We start from the raw sequence: 22566 nt of genomic DNA, 5'->3' as shown, positions 1-22566 counted from the left end.
TCAGATCTCAAAACTCTGAAGTGGCTACTGGACTTTCTCTTCACTTCTCAAGTATTTCTCATTTTCTTTTCACAGAGAACATGTAGACCTTAATAAATATTGAGGTCTCAAGACCTCAAACAAATAAAGCCACAGCAAAGACAAACACACTTAGGCAACTCCACAGCCTGTGGTCCCTATGCACAAAGTAGAGGTTCTCTGAGGAGCTCCCAAGTCCCCGATCTGGATCCAATGTCCCTGCAATGGACAGGGTGACATGGGGGAGGGTCCCTTTCACTTTTTGCTAGAAGCACAGGCTTAGGGTTTAGAACTGGGCACAGACTGCAGCTCATTTCAAGGCCTCTGCCTTCCATGACCCAAACCAGACCGTCAGACACAGCAGGGACACTGAGGGTTTGAGAAACAGGAAGGGAGGTGTCCAGGATACAGCAGGTGGCAGGCTGGAGTGGGAGGGAAGAAAGGAAGGGTCGGGGCTTTGAGGCACAATGATGCCTGCTGTCCATAGCTTTAATCTTGTCAGGGGCCAAGAGGAATCTTTTCATCTTTCTAATGATTTTTTTTGAGCCACAAGAAAAATTACCATGTATAGATAAAGCCACCAGAATTGTTGAAAAACCAGTAATTGTTTTTCAAAGCAATCCTCTGTTACGTAGTGATGCTCTCCTTGCCCCACAGTGACAGAGCCACAATATGTCTATTCGGATATGAGTTTCCCTGCGGGGTAATTCACAATGACCACATAAGGCTTCTAGTGGATGGCTTCTTCTTCTTGCTATAACTGTTTCCCACCCAAGTGATGAAACAAACTCTACTTTTAGAAAAATCCATGTCTTGCCTTGAAGGGGCTTGGCGGACCAGAGTCAATAAATGAGTAAAGAGAAAGGGCATCCCAAGGAAAAGAGAAATATTCTCTTTTTAACCAGTACTTTTAAAAGGTTTTTGCATAAACTCACTTGTAGTGACCATAGTTGCCTGTGAGCCCCGGGGTCACCATAAACTCAGAGCCGTTGTAAAATCTCCCCAGTCTATGCTTATTTTGGTTTTTGTTGTTTGCTCAGACATGGGTTTTTATCAGTGTTTGCACCTTACTTCATAAGCAGTAAAGACAAACAAGTCAGCCATGGTTTTGCCTGGGATGATGAGCGAATGGAGGCTTGACATCAGTCCCAGCTCTGCCTGCAAACTTCTGCCGGCCACAGGAAGTTTATGTGGCACCTGCAAGTTCTCCTCAGACACAAGATGAGGACAGGCTCTCTCACGGACTTGGAAGAGGTGACTGAGGAGGCTGCTGCTAAGTCTTACCCTCAGTTGTCACCGTTTTTCTGGTCAAAAACTGTTGATGTAATTTTATGAACACTGTGTGTGACTGTCTTCGATCTTCACACAGACCTAGAGGGCCCAGGTGCTCCCTCTCTCATTCTCCATACTTTGTCCCTGCATCCGCTTGGTAGATGTGTGTGTGGTGGTGGTGGGGGTTGCACTTATTGTCTGGCTTTGTTTGTTTGTTTTGTTTTTGTAGGGCTGGCTGGTGAGGTGACTAAGTAGCGTGCTGCACTCAAGGGACCTGGAACATAAAGTCTTCCCCAACAAGGGTCTGGAGCTAAGGAGATTAAATAAACAAGAGCTTTTCATTCGTTCAGTCAAGAGACACAAACCCCTGCTCATGTAGGAGCTGGGGCAATGGGAAAGCTGCCCTTGTGTGGACAGAAAGGGTAGCAAACATCTCTGTGGCCGGATGGGATGCAGACCCATCATTTGTTTTGAAAATGGAAGAAAAACCCCGAGTTGTCTATCTGTGTGAAAAGTACGTGTAATAATATAATAATGACTATATATAATAAAGTTGAAATGCAATCAAGATAGAATAACTTTGGGAGTCTCAGATTTCCAACCTGCGAAATGGGGACAACAGAGGCGCTCTAGCTGGGGGTGACTGAAGATTTAAAGAGATGGAGCATACCACGCATGGCCTGAGACAAAGGAGACGGGACCACTGCCATCATAACTGTGCTCCAGAGTTGCTCTGTGACCCTTTCACTCTTGCCTGCTCTGCTGCTCTGCTGTGGTCATTAAAATACACCCCCATTCTGGGCAAGGATAATCCCCCCCAAGAAGTGCCCCCATAAAAGCACACTGCTCTTCCCTGTGCACCCCCCCGGGTGTGGTGGACAGGGCTTCCAGCCACAGTGGAGGGAGTACCTTGAGAGTGAAGGCCTCGCTCCATCACGCCATGCTTGACCTTCATATGGCGGGTCAGGTTCCCCTTCAGCGTGAACTTACTGGGACAGTAGAGACACTTGAAGGGCTTGCTGTCCGAGTGCAGGTGCAGGTGGCCCATCAGGTTGTGCATCCTGTTGAATTCCTTCCCGCACAGCTGTTGGAGACAGAGACCGGGGCACAGTGATCTTGCCAGAGAGAACCCATGCTCTAGTGGTGCGGGGCTGGAGAGCCCTGGCCACACCTGCTTGGTGCAATTATTACTACTTCCAAGGACAATGTCCTCCTGACAGGCAGGGAGGGGCCAGGCACTACCTGGGGGTCAGACATGGAGCAGGCAGAGTGGACTGTGAGATACAGGTGTCTGGACTCTCTAAACTCAAAGCCCAGATTGCAAAGCTTGCAATTTCAAAATCTGTTTTTGTTGAGTGGCAAGGTCTCATGTCTTCCGGGCTAACCTCAAGCTTACTACGTAGCTAGTTAAAAGAGACAGAAATAGGGGCTGGAGAGATGGCTCAGGGGTTAAGACTGCTCTTCCAGAGGTCCTGAGTTCAATTCCCAGCAACCACATGGTGGCTCACAACCATCTGTAACAGATCCTGGTGTATCTCAAGACAGCTACTCATATACATTAAATAAATAAAATATTTTTTTTTAAAAAAGAGACAGAAATATAAGGAAGGAGCCATCTTTTCTCTGGGTAGAGATCTAAAGAAATGAGAAAAGTGTCTGAATATATATATATATATATATATATATATATATATATATATATATATATGCAAACTTTTAGAAATGCATGCATCTGTGTGTATGTCTATGTCTATGTATGTGTACCTATGTGGGCCTATGTGCACGAAGGTGACCAAACTGCTGTGACCACCCAGTGTGGGTGCATACACGATAGATCTCAAGAGTGGATCTGATACCTCTCCACAGAAGAAAGTGCACAATGGTGACTCTGGGGTATATTTTTTGTCCCCGTGCCTCAGGAGAGCAGTGTTTGGGAGCTTCTGCTTTTCCTTGGTTGTGCACTGAGGAAGACAAAGCAGGAATCTGTGTCTGTGCTTAGACCAGCTGTTCAGTAGTGGCAGATGATTCTTCTCTGGCCTCAGTCCCTGAGGGGACTGGTGGGTGCAATTTGTGGTGAGAGAAACCACAGGAAGGATGTGAGGTAAGGCATCCCCTGGGGCTTATATCAGCTTTCCTTCTCCCCAACAGAGGTCTTCCAGGCTAATGTCAAGATTCTAGATTGAATTTCTATTACCAAAGACACTGTTTTCTTTAGGGACGGACAACGGAGCTGACCTTGGAGGAATGGGCAGAGTGACAAGATTGATCTTGGGAGGCAAGGCAAAAGACTGTTGGGTGTATTAGGGGCCATCCTGGGGCCTCACAGCAGACCCAAACAATCCACACAGACTGTGAGTGGCTGGCTCTGACTGATTTGAGGATTTGGAGTACATTTTCCACCTCTGATTCCTTGCCAGCACGAATGACTTTTTGATCGTAGGCAGAGTTCTTCTTAGCTCAGAGTAACTGTACACCATACACATTAGAAGACAGTGACTCGAAGCCTGGCAATGTGGCTCAGAGGTACAGTGCCTGCACATCATGTGTGAGCACTAGGTTTGAATCCCACCATGGATCGGGGAGGAACAACAAAAAAATGACAGCTTAAGAGGAGGAAAGGACGGGAAAGCTGATCCGATTCCAACTTCCACAAGAGAAGCCATATGTAGCATGGATATTTCCTTTATTCCCACTAGTCACAATTCATGAAGATGCTTGCTAATCTCTGTTTTGCACACAGCTAAAAATTGTTTTCTTTTTAAAGCCGTGAGAGCTTAGCTTTCCGGCTTCTCTATCATAGCTAAGGAGCAAAACCTAAGATCTAAAGATACATGTTAGGCATTTCTAGCCCAAGAACATTTTAAGGAAAAGAAGCACAGCTCACAGGTTTTACGGGGTGATCCCTGGGTATCTAGAGGTGTGTTGCCATTGCCATTACTGAGATCAGTGCTGAATCTATACCGGTAATGTGTTTTCCACTCCGCAGACTGAGTCTGTGCAGGCTCTGCCTGCCTTTGGATTGCAATTTGCCTTGTGGTGCTTGACACAGGGCAGGTCCTGTATTATTAGGTGGGGCATGTTACAGTAGGAGAACTTAAAGAGGAGAAAGCCCCAAGTGGGAGAGCAGAAGGTATGTAGGGAGAGAGAAGTCGAGGGCTGACAGATGACTTCAATCATCAAGCGAGTGCAGCCACGGAGAGGGTCAGATGCTCCCCTGTAATGCAGACAGCTGTCACTGAAAGGGAAGCGAGCAGGCCTCTGAGCTGGCTTCCGTGGTGGGGGACATTCCTCTTCAAGTAATTCTCATGCTGCTCAGGTATTAGACTCTAGATTGAACTGAAAGACGCTTCATTAAAGAGATAGACCTGGGACAACAGCTTAGTTGGTAGAGTGCTTACTGTGTGAGCCTGAGGAGCCAAGTCGGACTCCCAGCACCTGCATAGAACTCTGAGTGTGGTGATAAGCTTTTGCAACCCTAGTGCTGAGACAGTGGAGATGGGCAGGTACCTGGGGTTCACTAGACATCTGGCCTAACTGATAATACTTGGGGGGGGCAGCGGCAGAGAACCTGATGGCTTATAAAGAAGGACTTTTGAGGTTGACCTTTGGCCTCCACATGAACACAGACCAAACACACACACATGCGATCTCTCTCTCTCTCTCTCTCTCTCTCTCTCTCTCTCTCTCTCTCTCGTGCGCCCATGCACGCCTTACAGGTAGTTCATCCCCTACTTGAAGAAAGTGTGGTATGTCCTTTACTTTTGATACGACACAGTGTGAATTGTCTTTGTTAACATTTATAGACACGTCAGTCTGCCTTACACTGAGGTGAGCCACTGCCGTTGTGAAAAGGGTTAACTGCTTATAGTGCCATACCCGTTATAACTGGGACTTGGGGTTTAGGAGAGATCCCGCAACTCATCTACCCCAAGGTTCCACCCATCAATCTTCAATTTCTTTCACCACAAATCAGCCCTCAGAGTTCTGTGTTTGTCATAATGGCCACCTCAGGGTATCTGGGTATCTTGCAAGGTTCCTCTTCGGCCTCAGACAGGTGTGCTGTCTAGTTTTATGTCAACTTGTCACCAGCTAGAGTTATCTGAAGGGGGGAACCTCGATTAAGAAAATGCCTCTGTAAGATCCAACATTTTCTTAGTTGGGAATTGATGTGGAGTGCTTAGCCCATCATGGATGAGCCATCCCTAGGGTGATGACCCTGGAGTCTATAATAGAGCAGGCTGGGCAAGCCATGGTGAGCAAGTCAGTAAGCAGCATCCCTCCATGGCCTCTGCATCAGCTCCTGCCTCCAGGTTCCTGCCCTGACTTCCCTCAGTAATGGACTGTTATCTAGAATTATAAGCTGAAAGACGAAACCTTTTTTCCCCCTCGTTCTTTGGTTATAGTATTTCAACACAGCAATAGTAACCCTAACTTGGGTTACTTGGGTTCCTTTCTGAGAGCCCGGTGAATTAATTGTTCACTGCTACAGATTTTCTAGCTCAATTCACTCAACATGAAGGTTCTTGGGACATTTTGGTGGTATATGGGAACATTATGGCTTTAAGATTATATTATTAGATCTGTGAATTCAATGCAAGCATGGTGTACTTAATGAATTCCAGGAGAGCATCACAGAGGAATGCTACCTTGTAAAACCAAAATGACAAAAGAGATATTATATCGTACTGATTGGTAAAGGAAACTAGTTTCTGTGCTGTTGGCAAGTTTAATTTTTTTTTAATAATAAGAGTTGCTCTGCATAACTGTTGGGTATAACAATGGAGAGATACCACAGTGGTCAGTAGAGGCCCGTCAACTCTAATAGGTGACTGAAGTCCAAAACAAGGCCCAGACAGTCACCTCTATTTTCTTGTAACCGACCTCTGTTTCAGGGCTGCTTAACAGGAGTAGTTAAGCATTAGGCTAGGAGAATATGTAAGCAGGTCAGGAAAATAGCATCATCTCTCCAAAAATCTTAAACTACAGCCATGACTGGTTCTCCTCATTTCCCCAATCGCCTGCACGCACACCAGTTTGTAAACTAAGACCCTGACTGGCAGAAGGCTGCAGTCAGATGTGAAGGACCTGAAGCACTTGGGCCTCATTCCCATATCAGCAGTAGCTACTCAGTGCCATCCTCCATCTCTGACCCCCTCGGGGTCCTCTGGCTCTCACTCAGAACACTTTCTTCTTCACAGTTCCCAGAAGAGTGACCTCATGTGACAATGCCCAAGAGTAGAGAGGTTTGATTTGGTTTGGTTTTTGTCTGTGGAAACACAGAGCCATCCCTGTCAGACCATGACAGGGGACACAGAGAGAGGCCGGGATCCGCTACCAACAAAGTCCTGGGATGTCAGCTCTAAGCAGAGTCCCTACAGCTGGGGACAGAGGCAAGAGTACAGAGGGAACAGCAAAACTCATGTCTTCTCTGGGGGGAAAAAATCAGCAGCTAAAGGCAAGACTTCCTGAATTGAAAATGCAAGCACAGCCCCAAGCCACGACTGGATTGAAGGATCCTGTCAAGGTCTGCATCGAAGTAAGAGAGACACTAGTGGAGGCTTGGAGACTCAGTTTCCTTCTTACCAGATCTGAGCCACTGCACCCCAGCAAGGGTGCTGTGCTTTTCAAACATCAAAGGAACTGAAAGGAATCTTCTGGCTGAACCCCTGCCAGGTGACCTGGGACTGAAGAGAAGCCCAGCCCCAGGATTTGTGAGTGGAAAGCAGAGATTCACTATAGATCACAGGCTTTTGGAAAACCTACCACCCATCGTCTCTCTGATGTCCAGGATGCCCTTGAAACAGCCCGCACATGTCCTCTTTGCTTTGCCCTCCTTGTTCTGGCCTCCTGGTGCCCTTCCCAACCTCCACCTGCCCGGAAATACAGGGCCTGAAGTTGCTTGTTTCCCATGAGCCCCTGAGGCAGCCACTGCCACAGAGAGATGGTCAGTGGGCAAGAGATGGAGCAATGACAGCTGCCCCTTAGCTGAGTCCAGAGGCTTAGAAGGCCAAGCAGCACTAGACCTGGCTACCACCGCCTGAGGTGAGCTTCAGAGCCAAGATGCACCAGGAAGCTATGTTTTCCTATCCAGAGAGGAGAGGTCAAAGAGCTGCAGCCAGCCCAAGAGAATGGCCTCTGCACAGCCGCCCCTCCCTCACATTCTTCTCCCTCTCTCCTCTTTAATAAGAAGGGTGTTCCTTTCCTCAAAGGGAGAGGGAGGGAGGGAGGGAGGGAGAGAGAGTGTAAACTGTCCAAAAGGACCGTGAGAAAACAGGAAGCTTTGAAAAGTACAAGAGAAAGCAAGATGAAATCTATTTGCAGGCGGGCCCCTGGGGACATGTGAAGCATTGTTAAACGGGCAGTTATATCCTTCCTTCTGCCTAGGAAGAGGGCTTTGCTGCCAAAAGGCTGCTATCTGGTCACTGCCTTAACCCCCTCCACACCAACCTGGAAACTCTCACCAGGGGCACTGAATTCCTATAAACCACCCAATCCTATCTCTCTCCTTTCCGTGTACCAAACAGCCCACAACACATTTGGTGCATGAAGTTGAACCCCTTTTTCAAGGCAACTAACTTCCCCCATCCGTCCTCCTCGCAGGCCTCCCCTCAGCCCTCTGCTGTAGAAAAGGCTATAGATGACCTGGTGATTCATAACTTAGGCAGCTCTGGGCTTCACCCATCTCAACAGAGAATTTGTCCCGGAAATTCTAGATGGAAGCTTTTCCTGGATAGGTTTTCCAAAGACGGCAGCTGGTTCTCGGCTATTACGGGGCGCCGCCACTGCAGACAGTATCCGAATCGAGAGCTGCGTGCTCACGCCAAATCTGGGAAGCATATCTACGAAATGGAGCTTAAGCCTACAGGCTGGGTCTCTGGACAGACTCTGGCTGGCTGCCAGGAGCAAGGAGTCTAGAAGTCGAGCCAATAGCAAGAGTCCAGAAGGGCAGTCATTTCATACATGCATGCATGCATACATACATACATATGAAAGGAAAGAACATAGAAGGGAAAACTTCCTTCTTGTTAACATCCTGTTGTTAATACTTAATTCTACAGCTAGTGAACATTGCTGCTCACTGGGGACAGCTGTTTCCACTGAGAACTGTTTCACGCTGCCATAGCGGGGTTTATGCTGGGGAGGGGATTTTAATGGCAAAAATCCCAAGAAATCAGAATCTGCTGCTGGAAGAAGCTTTCTTGTCATAAATTGCTTGGGGCTACAGCAAGCCTTTTGTCTTTTGGTTTTTTGTTTGTTCGGTTGGTTTTTTGTTTTTTGTTTTTTGGGTTTTTTTTTTTTGCCTGTCCTGTCAATCGTGAGGAGAGAAGAACTATCCCCGTTATGACTCCCAAACTTGGATGTGATTGGTTAGGCTTGATTCCTACCATGGCTATGTGGCTGGCTAGGCATTTGTCTCAGTTGGCCCTGGAGTGCATAGCAATGAAGGAGTGACCTCCATCTCTCCTCCAACCTTTCAATACCCTACAACCTTCATCCAGGGACAGATTTCTATCCAGCTCAACATGGATAGGAAGCAAGGCCCACGGGATATCCCATGACCACACTGCTCTTCTGAGAGACGTGAACCAGGGCCTGGGGCTTCACGAATCTCTCTCTACCCTGTGGTTTTCAGGTTCCCGAAGAAACCTGTTTGACACAGCACCTCACAGTTCGACAGACAGTGATGATGCCATAGGCTAGCTCAAAGGGTGCCACTGTGAGGGAGTGGTGACAAGGAGGGAAAGAACCTGACAGCATGCTTCCGGAGCACTCAGGAAGAAAGGGCTCCATCACGGTGACCTACATGGATTGCTATTTCAGAAATGTCTAAGTATTGGAGAAGGGCCAGCTATGTTTGATGAGAATGTCTTTTATCTTCCAAATTGCTTTTCCCAATAACAGACAATGCTCTAGGTGAAGAGCTATATTCTGGCCTTCTGAGAGAAGCCCTGTAGGTGAGCAGTCCAGCTCCTCTTCCCCACGTTCGGGGTAAACCGTCTCTCCGGTCAAAGCTGGGGTTGTACTTTCTTGTGGGATCTGGGAATGTGGGCCAGACACCAAGAGCGTTAAGGAAGGTAAAACAGAGTTTCTGAGCCACACAGCTCACTGCCCCATGCTCTTGGCACCATGTATGGTGCACAGTCATCAGGGTGGAGAAGGACATACATGTCTGTGAATGGAGGCCAAACACACTCATCCAGGATGGCCCACTGAAGCATTAGGCCCAGTGCATACTACTCCAAGCAGCTTTTGTGCCTTGGTCCTATAGAGAACTTTCTAGATACTAATGTACTCTCAGGCCCAAGAAATCTTGTAGGTCTTTGAGGATAGGGAAACAGAACTGTTCTAGGAAGGGCCCCAGATCACACACTGCTCAGACTGGCTTTGTCCTGACCTCCATCTTAGGGGTTCCCCCACCCCCCAGACTGTGTTGCCTCTGACCTACCCCTCCACCTCAGGGTCAATATTTCTACAGAGAGATCTGAATAAATAAATATAGAAGGGAGATTGCTGGGGTGTTCATTTCTTCGGAGAATTAACTAAGAGGTGTCTCCCTTTATATAATAACAGTTGTACTGCAGTCAACCAGTTGGCGAGGTAATTGATGCGGTTCACGCTTGACGTTCAAGTATAGGAGAACCTGCTGGCACCTCCACTCCTGGAGACAGTGAATCTCTGCGGGCAGAGCAACTGTCAATGGTCAATCACTGAGGAGGGGTTGATGGAGTGAGAAGGAAAATAGAGGGGTGTCTGAGATGAGAAGGAAGGGGTGTTTGTGGAGACCCGAGTGCTGGGGCTGCTCACAGGTTTCTTTGTCTGGGGGGTCCTGAGTCTGAGTTAGAGCTTTATTTGCCCTTGAAGCTGCTTATGCCCTCTGAAGGAGCCTTGCCTTTCCGTTCCACACTGGGCCCTGATGCAGACCTATCCCCCACACTGCTTTCCCCTCCTTTAGCTCACATGTTCAAGATGGGCATAACTCGGGCCTTCAAACCACTGAAAGGTTGGAGAGAAGAAGGGGAAACAGAAGCGGGTGGCAGGAAAGGAGTCAGGGAGAAGGCCCCTCCTCAGACAATGTCCACACAGCCTGGGGAAGCTCTGGTTCCTGACCTCTCACCCTGTGAAGAAGCTGCCAACACAGGAAAAAAGTCCACTTCACAGGGATTCCTTCAAGTGGGGGCCACACTGCGGAGGGGTTAGGGCCACAACCCCTCCTAGAAGAAGGAATCCAATTGCAGGGACGCAGATTTGCAAAGCGAGTCACCCACAGGCCCAACAACATGCAGTAGCAGAAAAGGAAAATTTAGATCTCACACAGATACACTCCACTGTCTGAACGAAGTATTTCCTCTCTCCCCTCTGCTCTCTCTTCCAGACCGAGATGATACCTACCCCTGAGGTCCCCCAACTACCCAGGCAGGCCTAAGCAACTCTCCCGGAAACAGCCATGGAGCAGGGCAGCCTCAGAGAGCCATAGTCTTGTAAGATCTCGAGCTTACACACCCTCTCAGCTGATAAAACAAGAATAAACCAAAGTAAAAGTCAGCCGACACAGCTGCTCTAACAACAGAGCGTAGGCCCTGGGCCGGGTGGTACTCCGCTATAAAGAGAAAGCTCTGTAGAGGCTGAGTTCTCATATACTCCCCATCCCACACAAGCATTTCTGGGGTCCTTTAGGGGGGACTAGCTTTGAATCCCTTTCTACCTCTTCAGAATGTTTTGGATTGGCACATAGAAACTATTCATATATGCAGGGTATATTTAGATTAATGTGTAGAACACGTGGTGAGCAGGTCAGGGTTGTCAGTACCCCATCACTAATAGGTCTTGATGTTCCGGGTGCTCAAAATCTTTCTTTCAGGGAAATATTCGATAAAACCTTAATAGCAAGTCACCCTGCTGTACTGTGGAACACTAGACCATATTCCTCCCACCTAACTATATTTCTGCAGCCTAACCAACCTCTGTCCCCTCTCCTTCCTCCCCTGTCCAAGCCCTAGTAACCACTCTTCTCAACTCTACTGCTATGATGCTCAACTTAGCTTTCATGTATGAGATAGGACATGCAATATTTGTCTCTCCATGCCTGGTTTATTTCTCTTAACATCGTGTCCTCCAATATGGTCTCCATTCATGTTTGACATAGATCCAGGGTTTTGTTCCTTTTATAGCTGAATAGCAGCACTCCGTTGTGTACATGAACCAGCTCCTCTTCTACTGACCATCCTCTGATGTGCCCATAGCTTGGCTATGGTGAATATCATTGCAACCATCTTAAGAACTAGCAATCTGACCATTGAAACTATCCAGAATGAAGTCGGCATGCCAGATTCCTCTTGGGGAGGTCTGCTCTCACAGTATTAGATTCAGCCCAAGGAAATGTGTTAGATTTTCAGGTTCCCTTTTATGTCTAGTCACTGACTTATAAGAGAAACAGGGCCAGCATGGTTTCTCCTCTGTAGACCAGCGGTGCCTCCCACCCTGCCCTCCAAGCCATACTATAACGAGCTTCCTACACTCAGTTTTCATGACTGGCTGCCCACTCCCCACCCACCACCCAAGCAGTAAGGTCACAGCCATGTGAATAGGGAACCAGGGAAGGACTGTGGCAGAAACAGGGTCAGAGTTGAGAAGCGACTTGGACTGGACCACAGATCTACTCTGAGCCTCAGTGGTACTACTGAAGAAATCTAGCAGAAGGTTTCCCAGGGTCTTGCCTGTCAGACATTCGCATAGCCCCTGGAGTCCTCCTTTCTTCCCACCTTGCATTTGAAAGGCTTCACATCAGAGTGGACGATCATGTGTGCCTTGAGGGTCTGCTTCTGCACGAAGCTCTTGTAGCACAGGTGACACTGGTAGGCACGGATGTTGGTGTGGATCAGCACGTGTCTCTTCATGTTGGCCAGCAGGGTGAACTCACGCCCACAGATCCCGCACTTGTGCTCTTTCACACCCTGTGCAGAAGGCAAGATTCACAACCAGTGAGTGCTGAATGCTAACCAGGCTGCCAAGAGTGTTACAGACTGTTCCTCCCTGACACATGAACCCGCAAGAAGTGCGGAGACCAAAGTGAAGTCTTCAATGACACAGCTTTAGCCGTGTTAAATTATGATTTCCTTGGAAGTGTTGATCGCGTAACCTACCGTTTTCTTTTGAACAATGTAAACTAGCTGACCACTAGAATAAAAGAAGCCCTCTATTCTTCCCGCTGCTGCAGGGTTAATTCTACAGCAATGGGACGAGAGGATTAATATGATTTTGGTAAGAGCACTGTAAAACGATATGTGAAGTGAGTCCATAATCGGGCTTTCATGAGGATGAAGACAGAATCTAAACTGATCATGAGGGATCTAAACTTTCCCAGAGGGAAGCCAGTTCTCACCAGCTCTCACCAATGGACTCAAAAAAACCCCCAAAGAGCCACGCATCCTTGCCTCAATCAATTACAGTAGATAATCTCCCTCTCCAGTTTTTCCTCTGGGTTCCCACAGACCATGCTGACCCATGGGCCATAACTCCAGAGCCTCCTGTGGTCCAGCTGCTTCTGTTGTGGAAAATTGGCATGGATAACCTTCTAAATCGGAAAATAGAACAGAAGGTCGGCTGGCTTCCTCACTGTCTAGAGACCAGTGTTTAAAGGCTTGAGTCCTGAGGCCTTCAGTTCAGAGCCTTTCTAGGGACGCATAGACAGAATGTTAGTAATCTCAACAACCATCACTTCCCAGACAAGGCCTTGGCAAAATGTCTCCATCCACAGTGACTTAAGAAGAATGTCAGGTTTGTTTATTTTATGCGTATGAATGCTTGTACGTATGTACGTATGTGTGTATGCATGTATACCGCTTACATGACTAGTACCCGAAGATGTCAGAATATGGAATCAGATCTCCTGGAACTGGAGTTACAGATAGCTTTGAACCACCATGTGGATGCTGGGAAACGTAGTTAGGTCCTCTGCAAGAGCAACAAGTGCTCTTATCCACTGAGCATCTCTCTAGACCCCCAGTGACTTTTCAATCCAGGGCTTCACTGTGTCGCTGAGGCTTAGTGTTGAATTCCTGGATTGAGGTAATCCTCCTGCTCCAGCCTCCTGAGTAGCTGGGACTACAGGTGTAGACTGCTGTCCCAGGCAAGAATGACTTAAAAGGAAGATTCAAAGAACCTTGGCACTAAGATGAGGATTAGAACACATTATCAAATTATCACCTTAAGGATCCATACTGCCTAGTATCGGTAAGTCGTCTGAGGAAGGAGGAGTTTCAGGTTAGCTCTGACTTTAGCCATATCGTCACGTATTTAAGTTGGGAGCACGGTAAGAGATTAGCAGCCTTTAGTTTGATAAACTCAAAGCACTAAGGGGTGGGTTCATGTCTCTGTCCAATCATCTACTGATTATAAAACCTTAAAGTTATTCAGTGCACTTAAAAATCATGAAATCAACAATTAATTTTCTTGAAGGACTTTCAAATTTACTACAGCAGCATTTGCCTTCTGACCTGCTGTTCTGTGGGACTGAGGTCAGCTCAGGTCTTGCATGCCTAAATCCATGGGTTCAATGGATATGTAGTGTAGGGGACAAAGGAGAAAAACAAAGAGATTTCTTTTCTCTGGCCTTGGGTAAGATCCAGTTGTCCTTGGACTACAGAGAAGGTATTTATCATGGTTTGGGAAATACTTTAGAGAGTTTCGTTTCCAAACTAGGACTCAGTGGCATGGAAGACAAGAGAAGAAGAGCTGTGTCCACTGTGGACCTTAGGGGGAAACTACTGGCTCTCTGAAAGTCCCAATGAAACTGTACAGAGGAAGGAACCTGTGACAGTAGTTAGAGCCAGGGGACAGAAGGGGGAGTATGGATAATATGATGTTTAAGAATTTGGTGTTGGTTGGGCTGTAGTGGCACATGCCTTTAATTCCCACCCTCAAGAGGCAGAGGCACGTAGCTCACTGTGAGTTCAAGGCCAGCCTGGTCTACAGAGGGAATTCCAGGACAGCCCGGACTACACCGAAAAATTCCATCTTAAAAACCAGTAAAACAAAACAAAAAAAAAAAAAACAAAGAATTCAATGTCGGGTCTAGAGAGTTAGCACAGTGGGTAAAATGCCCAGGGGGCAAGCTCGTAGAAAAAGCCATGCACAGAGGGGTGTCTGGAAACCTAGCACTAGGAGGCAGAGTTAGCCAGAGGCTCACTGGCCAGACTCTCAAGCCAGTTGATGAACTTGGCTCGGTGAGAGCATCTATCTCAAAAACATTACATGGGGAGTAAGAGCAGACACCTGAAGTTGGCCTCTGGCCTCTGTGTGCACACATGAGCATTTTGCACACTTAAGCAAACATGCACAAAATAAAAAAAAACCAACTAAATAAATAAAACAAACAAACAAAGCTCTGGGTGCTGGAGCTGCTGTTCTGAGAGACTGGATCATATCTCGGTGTTTTCACTTTCAGTCAGCTGCAGACCCCAGCACCCTTGAGAATCAGTAACACTGAGTTGCGAACCACCACAAAGCAAGCATCTGGTGTCTGCCCAGGTGTCCACCAAAAGCACACTTGTTTAATTAACTATTTGAGGAAAACAACAGGTTCTTTTTCCCATTGGAACTTCATTTTCCGTTACCTTGCCAAATCCATAAGGTCTAAAATCAGTAACCTTTGACCTCCATCCCCATACATACACAGGAACCCCCTGAACTAAGCCAGCAGTGCCTTTGTGGCCAAATCTGAGTCCAAGTCCTCTGTCGATGGTTCCCGCACTTGTCGGCCAGTCCCACCCCCCCAACCCCCATTCCCCTTAGATGTTCTATGAGTGCCTTTTGTCCATCAGGAAGTACATCTCTGCTACAGAGCCAGAGAGCACTGTGTTTTGTCCTGACTGAATGAAGGAAAGCCAGCAGAGTGGGGCTGCAGCTGGCCTCAGCTGGCCAGCCCTCTGATGACCCATGGAAATAAAGGATGTTTTAAAGACTCTGCTCTGCTCTTGCCAAGAAAACTACTGAGGTCAAGGGTAAGACCAGAGGTCAGTAGAGGCAAAAGTCCTCTCTTGGCAGGTCACAGCAGACCTAAGTAAAAGCTTATTTGAGTAAGATCTCAAGATGCAGCTCTGGGCTCGCCCTATTCCTGTGGTGCACTCCACATCGCTAGTTACAAAGAATCTTGTATTTGCATTGCTCCCGGAAGATCTGAGCCCAGAGAAGTTAAAACCCAGCAGAGAAGGGTGCTTCCTCCCGCTTCCCACAAAGATACCACAGACTAGTGAACCCAAGCGGACAGGGAAGAGCAGGCCCCGGAGACTACGCTAAACTCTGCTCCAACTTATAGCCACCAGAAGGAAGCAAGTGTCACAGCAGGGCCAGCCAACGAACCAGAAATAGGCCCTGCTGCTGCTGCTGGAAAGGGCTCTTAGAGAATTCTCTAGAAAGAGGGTTTCTTTGGTATAGCCCAGGCACGGTGAATGATGATCTGTGTCTGATCACATGCGTTTTGTTGTTGTCGTTTTTGTTTTTCACTAGTGCCCTAAAAGAAGTTTCTGGAAACAAAATGCTAGGGCTCTTGAGGGCTAAGCAGAAATATCACAGCACCCAGCTGCTTCCTTCATCCTTCCTCACTGTCCTCTCCAAGAGTCTGCATTGGTAATTTCCAGTCCCACCTTAGGCGCTAACTCTATTCTGGGAAAGGGCTTAATTGATTGCGTACTGGCACATCTTTCACTGTTTGTTCCGTGAGGTGGGAAAGGGCTTTGGGGGCTCAGGTTAGGCGAGCATATTAGCCAGTCACAGAGCTCTCTGCATTTTAGATAGGAACAGGATCATAGACCCACCCCAACCAGCTCTGTTCCTTTCCTGGTGACACAGCAGACCACCCCTGGTTGCCACCCCGTTTCCCCCTCCTCCACTTCCCATACCTTGTGGGTGAGTGAATGTTGCTTGAGGTGATGGGGTTGCACGAACTCCATGCCGCACTCGGAGCAGATGTAGGGACGGATGTCCTTATGCTTCATCATGTGATTCTGAAGCTGGCTTGGGTACTGGAAGGTCTTGTCGCACTCTGAGCAGTTGTACTGGATGGGGCCCCGATGCGTAGTGAGGTGCCTTTTCAGCTGAGCCAGGGTGGGGAAGTCGAGGCCGCACTCCACGCAAATGTTCTCGCGCCCGCTGGCGTGTTTGGCCTCGTGGGCCTTGAGCTCGCTGGGGTAGGCAAAGCCCCGACTGCAAACGCGACAGTTGTGCGGCTTCACCTCGCTGTGCTGCATCATGTGACGCTTCAGGTGGCTGGTCTGGGTGAAGGCCTTGTGGCACACCTGGCATTTGTGGGGCCGAGTGCCCTGGTGTGTCAGCATGTGGGTGTGCAGATGGCTGAGCTGCTTGAAGAGCTTCCCACAACGGGAGCACGCGTGCGGCTTGATCCCACTGTGGCCAAGGATGTGGGTCACCAGGTTATACTTGGAAGTGTAGGACTTGTCACAGGTGGGGCACTGCCAGCGCTTCTGAGCCCCGCCCACATCCACGTAGTAGCTGTCATCAATCTGGACGTTCACATCCACCCTCTCCACCTTCTGTTTGGTCTCCTCGCTCTCCAGGGGCTCCACTTTGCGGGGTAACACTGGCTCGGGGGGCTGCTTAGGCAGAAAGGTGTGCCTGCTGAAGGGGAAGGGTGAGGACGAGGGCATGAAGAAGGGAAACATGAGTCCAGGGTGGACTTTGGGGTAGTAGGGGTAAGGCGCAGGCAGGAAGGCAGGAGGCGTGGGCTGGGGCCACATGGCGCTGGGTTTCACCGGCTCCTGCTTGACTGGTTTGCCCCCCAGGTGCTCCAGGGTGCGATAGAACTGCAAGCCCACATTGCACAGGTCGATCATCTGGGAGTCACACTTGGGATGCTGTGGCTGCGGAAAAAGCAGAGCGAGGTTTGGAGGACCCAAGCTCTTGCTCTCCTGAGCGATGGTGGCTTCTTCTGCAGAGTGATTGTAAGGCACCTTGGTGGGCATGCTCTTCCGTTTCCGGGACCCTCCTCCCTCGAAGACCTCCGGGAATCCATCAAGGTCTCCTGGAGAAGGTTCATACCGAAACTGTGAAAAGGGGCCCCGGAGGGCTTCCGGGAAGGGGTGTCTTTGGGGAGCCTTCCCTCGGGAAGCCTCGGGCTGTAGGCAGTGGGGAAAGGAAGGGATGCTTTTCGCAGCAGCGTTGAGGGGGCCATCCTCGTCTTTGACCATCTTCATCACCTTCTGCATCCTCTGCAGCTTCTCTTTAAAGAGAAAGAAAACTTTTGTGAGGTTTTGCTTTGCCTTGTTTCTGATCTTCTTTTCTGAACTTAAAGAGGTTTTGGATAGGGATCAGTACTAACTTATAAAAAGTATTATTATATTGACCCTCTGAGTTCTTTTAAATTCACCTGCTAATGTGGTGCTACCCATCTGAGGGCCTATTGTGAACTACAGAGCCATAGAATTTCAGTATCATAGGGGCTGGGAGTGGGTTTGTTCTGACAGAAACCTGAAAGTTTATCTGTCCCTCGTGTATCTCCCTCTCCTTCCTTCTGTTTAAAGCGAGGGTCCTAAGGCCCCTGAGGATGAAATGATGTGTTCATACAGCACAGCTACTCAGTGGGGGGTGGGGGTGGAGGTGGGGGTGGGGGTGGGGGGTCAGAACCAGGATGCAGACTGCAGCAGTTCTCATCTGAGTTGGAATTACCACTCATTGGTGTTTTAAATGTCTTGTTGCTGAATTTCTTGGCGTATGAAAACCAGTTTCTACCGCTTGTTCTGAGCCTGTGCTGCCCCCCAGATAAGAATATTCTAATACTGTGAAAGAGAGAGACTTTAACACTGAGCTCGGATATGATGTGGACGAGCAAGGTAAGCTGCTAGGTACATCAAGTAGAGGAGGCTGACACGAGGAGAAAACACGGGCATTTTCATGTTCCCGAGTCACGCTGTCATGACGTTCATACATCCTAAATCCTCAGTCAGAAGCAATGTCAAGGCTGGTGGGCTTTGGGGAAGGGTATTCCAAGGTTATGGATCTCTAAACCTATGCTTGTGTCTCTCCCTTCACATGGATGTTCAAGTTAAGGGAGGCCTGTGGAGTCTGTCCATCCTTTGTGTATGGGCTTGGTAACCAAATATTAAATACACATTATTTAAGGATCTTCAGCGAATCGATCTGAGAACAATAATAATAAATATAATATTTAATATACTCTATCATGCACTATAAGACTATAATAATATTATTATGGTAATAATAAATAATGCCTAGCAACATTTATCCTTCATTCAGTGAGTAGGTATGTCCCTGGTTTGTAGGAAGTGATGGGGTTGGGAGAGAGACCTTGCTTGGCGTCTCCAAGAACATGTGGGTGGGCATTAAACAAAAGTTGGGCACTGTTGCTGCCAGAAGACCCAGACCAGAGGTGGGGACAGCAGAGGCTCTTTGGTGTGCTTCCATTTTTGCTACGTGGGCATCGGGCTCTGATCTCTAGATTCACAGTTGTAGAAGTGCAATTCGGACCCAGGGTTTTCTCGATTGGCCGGCATTGGCAATAGTGATTCTCCGGAGTTGACTAGTCCTGCCCTTTAGAGATAGATTCCCTTTGGCAAAGAGGCTGTTGAGACTGAAAGGGATTCTTGGAAGCTGTTAGTGCCCTTCACTGTCTGAAGAGCCTACCCCATGCCAAAGTGGTTTTATATTTACTCCAATACAGTTAAAATAAGCACTTATTCCTAGATCACGCCAGAGAGCTTGATGGGAGAATGTGTCTCTAAGGGGCATGCCAGAACACAATGACTTTTTGTTTTTGCTTTTGCTTTTGTTATTAAGAAGGTATTTAAAAGGTTGTGGCTGGCGATAGGAGGCCCTTCTGTCACATACTCTGTCTTATATATGGGGAGTCTTGGACAGGAACATCATCACAGATTTTGAAACTGAAGATGTTTTAGTTTTTTCCCCACTGTTATTTTCCTGTTTAATATTTTTTATTTAGTTTGACATTATGGATTGGCTGACAGATATAGATATAGATATAGATATAGATATAGATATAGATATAGATATAGATATAGATATAGATATAGATATAGACATAGACATAGACATAGACATAGACATAGACATAGACATAGATATAGATATAGATATAGATATAGATATACATATAGATATAGATATACATATAGATATAGACATAGACATAGACATAGATATAGATATAGATATAGATGTAGATGTAGATGTAGATATAGATATAGATGTAGATGTAGATGTAGATATAGATATAGAGATATAGATATAGATATAGATATAGATATAGATATAGATATAGATATAGATATAGATAGATATTTTATAGATATTAACAGTGGCACTCCTAACATAAAACTAACCTCAAAAGCACATTTGCCTTTTCAGGTTATCACCAATAATCTGGGAACTTGAAGAATTTTGAGCAAAGATTTTTATTTTAAATACAAGCTCCACCATTATGTTCCCAAAGGTAGAGATCTTATATGTGTATATCCTCATATTTTACTTAGTTCAACACCTGAAAATTAATTTCCAACTGTGTAGGCTTTCTGTCCTCTCATTCCTAAAAGAGTATTTACTTTATGTGCCCTAGAATAAAGTCAGTGGCCCTAGGAAGTATTAAAGAGCAGGGGATCCGGGGTTGGGGATTTAGCTCAGTGGTAGAGCACTTGCCTAGCAAGCGCAAGGCCCTGGGTTCGGTCCCCAGCTCCGGAAAAAAAAAGAATTAAAAAAAAAAAAAGCAGGGGATCCACCCATGGACGTTTAAAAACAGCAGGCCCCTTCTACCGAAGTATCTTAGGAAACATGGCCAACCCCTACAGAGGGAGGTCAAGGAGAATTAGCCTCTCTTCCCCCTTGGCCTTCTTGGAGAGCAACCAACTGAGGCCGCTGCTAGCTACCAATGCCCCTGTGTTTGAGGGTCAGGTGCTAGGAGCCGCCCTTGGGAGTCGAAGAACAACAACAGAACTCAGAAGGGAAGCAATACTGGGGAGGGGCAGAGCTCAAGGTCAGGCTCACCTTAGAGGAAATCCAGCTTGAACTTAACTGAGTTAAAATTCTGGGTGTCCTCAGCAGAAAATATTATTAATAGACCCTAGAACCCTTCAAATAGGTACCGCCCACACGCCCTCCTTCAATTCTAAAAATACACCCACAGGCATCCAGGCAGCTGCAGGATTCCAGTGCCGGAGGCAAGAGAGACTTGGGGACAAGTGATTGACTGGGAGTCCTATATCTAAGAACAGCAGAAACCCTCAGCTTGGTGGGCATTGCAGGCTGCTTCCTGAACCCTGAAGAAACCCAGCAGGCTGTAAGGCAGTTTCCCACCTGTTATGTACGTGTCGAAACAGCACACAGAAAGAAAGAACTGAAATTTTCAAGTGGACAGCTGCGGGATTACGGAAGGGACATCACTTTGGAGCCTGGGGAATCTGGGCTTGAACCCTGGGTCATTGGTGACTGAGGAAGATTGGGCAGGTTAGGTTTGAGGTCTGCTGTTCTCATCTGTCAAATGGGAGCTTGGATGCCCTCATAGGTTTACAGGCTTAAAGTGGAGCGTGCCCTTGAGGAATGGGAGACTAGATAGGACGGGAGGGCTGGGGTTCATGATCAGAGGACGGATACTGGCAGTCACACTTCTATTTTCCAAACAGACACTGTTGATTACCACTGATGGGCATCTAAGCCTCTGCTCTACAAGTTCAAGCCCAAGGCTTTAACCCTTTTAGGCTGTGTTGGTCTTGTCACAGGGCAAAGGCATACATACTCAAAGAGCCAATGAGTTTACTACTAATTGCATGTAGTGATAGCTTTCGAGTTTAAGAAGACTTCCCCACCCTCCCCCATGCTTCTTTTCCTGTGTTGAAGATGCTCTCCTGTGTACATTTATACCAGACTGCTTAGGGAAGCAGAGAGTTGAAGGATGGGAAGCTCGTAGGCACTACATTAGCTTGTGTAAGAGATTGAAAGACTGTCCTTAACTAACACTGGAGGTCACTTGTCTGGGAAAGTACAAATTCTGTACAAAGGTACAGATGCTAGGACAGTGCTGGATCAATATTGACAGACCAGTGCTTGCACTGATTGGGGATTGACCGAGCCTCTCACAGGGGTCACCTAAGACCCTCGAGAAACATAAACGATTACATTACTACTCATAACAGTAACAGATATAGTTAGGTTGTAGCGACAAAAATGATTTTACGGTTGGGGGGGTCACCACAACATGAGAAAGTGTGTATTAAAGGGTCACAGCCTTAGGGAGGTTGAGAACCACTGTTCTCGACTGTGGGAGTAAGAACCCACTTTTTTTTTGTATTGTCCGATGCTGTGTCTCTAGATTCTACCACATGCTTGGCTCAAAGTAGCTGTCCAGGAAGATGCTTTGAGAGAAGAAACAATTAGTTCTTGTATGTAAAGCCTCCATATGAAGCCTATATGTGTGTACTTTTGTCTTACATGATCCAGGTTATGGCGACTTTTGGTATGTGATGAACGTGATTGGTAGAATCCTCACAAGTTCTAGGGAAGACCCTAGGCCTCCTATCCTATCTACTTCTTACCCCTCAAGGGCACACTACACAGCTAGCTACCACAGGAGGTACTCCGCACACAATCCCTTGTGAGTGGTTGGTCTCTGGCTAACCTTCAGATACAGTTACACTGATGCCATCCTCCAAGTATCATGAAGTTCTCCAACCCAGACAGGGAACAGATTCCTGAAATTCCAAAGAGCTTCATGGAAAGACTCCTGCACTAGGAACAGGCTGCACGCTCACTCCCCACTCTTACCCTTAGGAAGTTAACTTTGTATCAACAGGAGAGAAGATGACCGAATAACTACAGGCTTATTTCTTTGAGCAGAGAACAATGTGCTCTTAACACCATGCACTCAGTCCCGGACTCAGCCGGCACTAAATCAGGAAGCACGGTTTGAGGAGGAAGGTATTGGGCTGATTTGTCTTAAAGTGACCTGGAACTTCTATCTTCTCTGAGAGATTACAGCCGTGAGAGTCAGTTATGATGAAATAGGCAGTGGGTGAATTTAAAAAAAATAGTTTTTCCTTCCTGCAGACCAATTTATAAGCATGAAGCACAGAGATGAGACTGTGGAATTTGGAGGGAAATGCTTGTAATAATGCCCTTTCATTAGGAATTCACCTACTGTACCAAAATATAAATATTCCCCCAAATAAAATTACTGGTATTTTGTGGTTCTCATTTGAATTGAAGGTCACTCTGGTAAGTGATATTAGAAGAGTCAGA

The 22566-nt window shown here is 47.2% G+C and overlaps 1 protein-coding gene across 1 annotated transcript in view; it reads right to left on the bottom strand.

Annotated features, from left to right (window-relative positions):
- Zfp366 (zinc finger protein 366) overlaps positions 1-22566 on the bottom strand; it is a 64436-nt gene that overhangs the window by 5155 nt on the left and 36715 nt on the right. The window contains 3 exon segments of the mRNA NM_001433267.1: positions 2200-2374; positions 12051-12242; positions 16188-17524. Coding sequence (NP_001420196.1) covers positions 2200-2374; positions 12051-12242; positions 16188-17510 — 1690 coding nt within the window. The 5' untranslated portion in view covers positions 17511-17524.

Source organism: Rattus norvegicus, chromosome 2 (assembly GCF_021556685.1).
Source record: "Rattus norvegicus strain SHRSP/BbbUtx chromosome 2, alternate assembly SHRSP_T2T, whole genome shotgun sequence".
Classification (NCBI taxonomy): domain Eukaryota; kingdom Metazoa; phylum Chordata; class Mammalia; order Rodentia; family Muridae; genus Rattus; species Rattus norvegicus.
The sequence above is the reverse complement of the archived record's forward strand: the minus strand, read 5'-3'. Positions and strand labels throughout refer to the sequence as shown.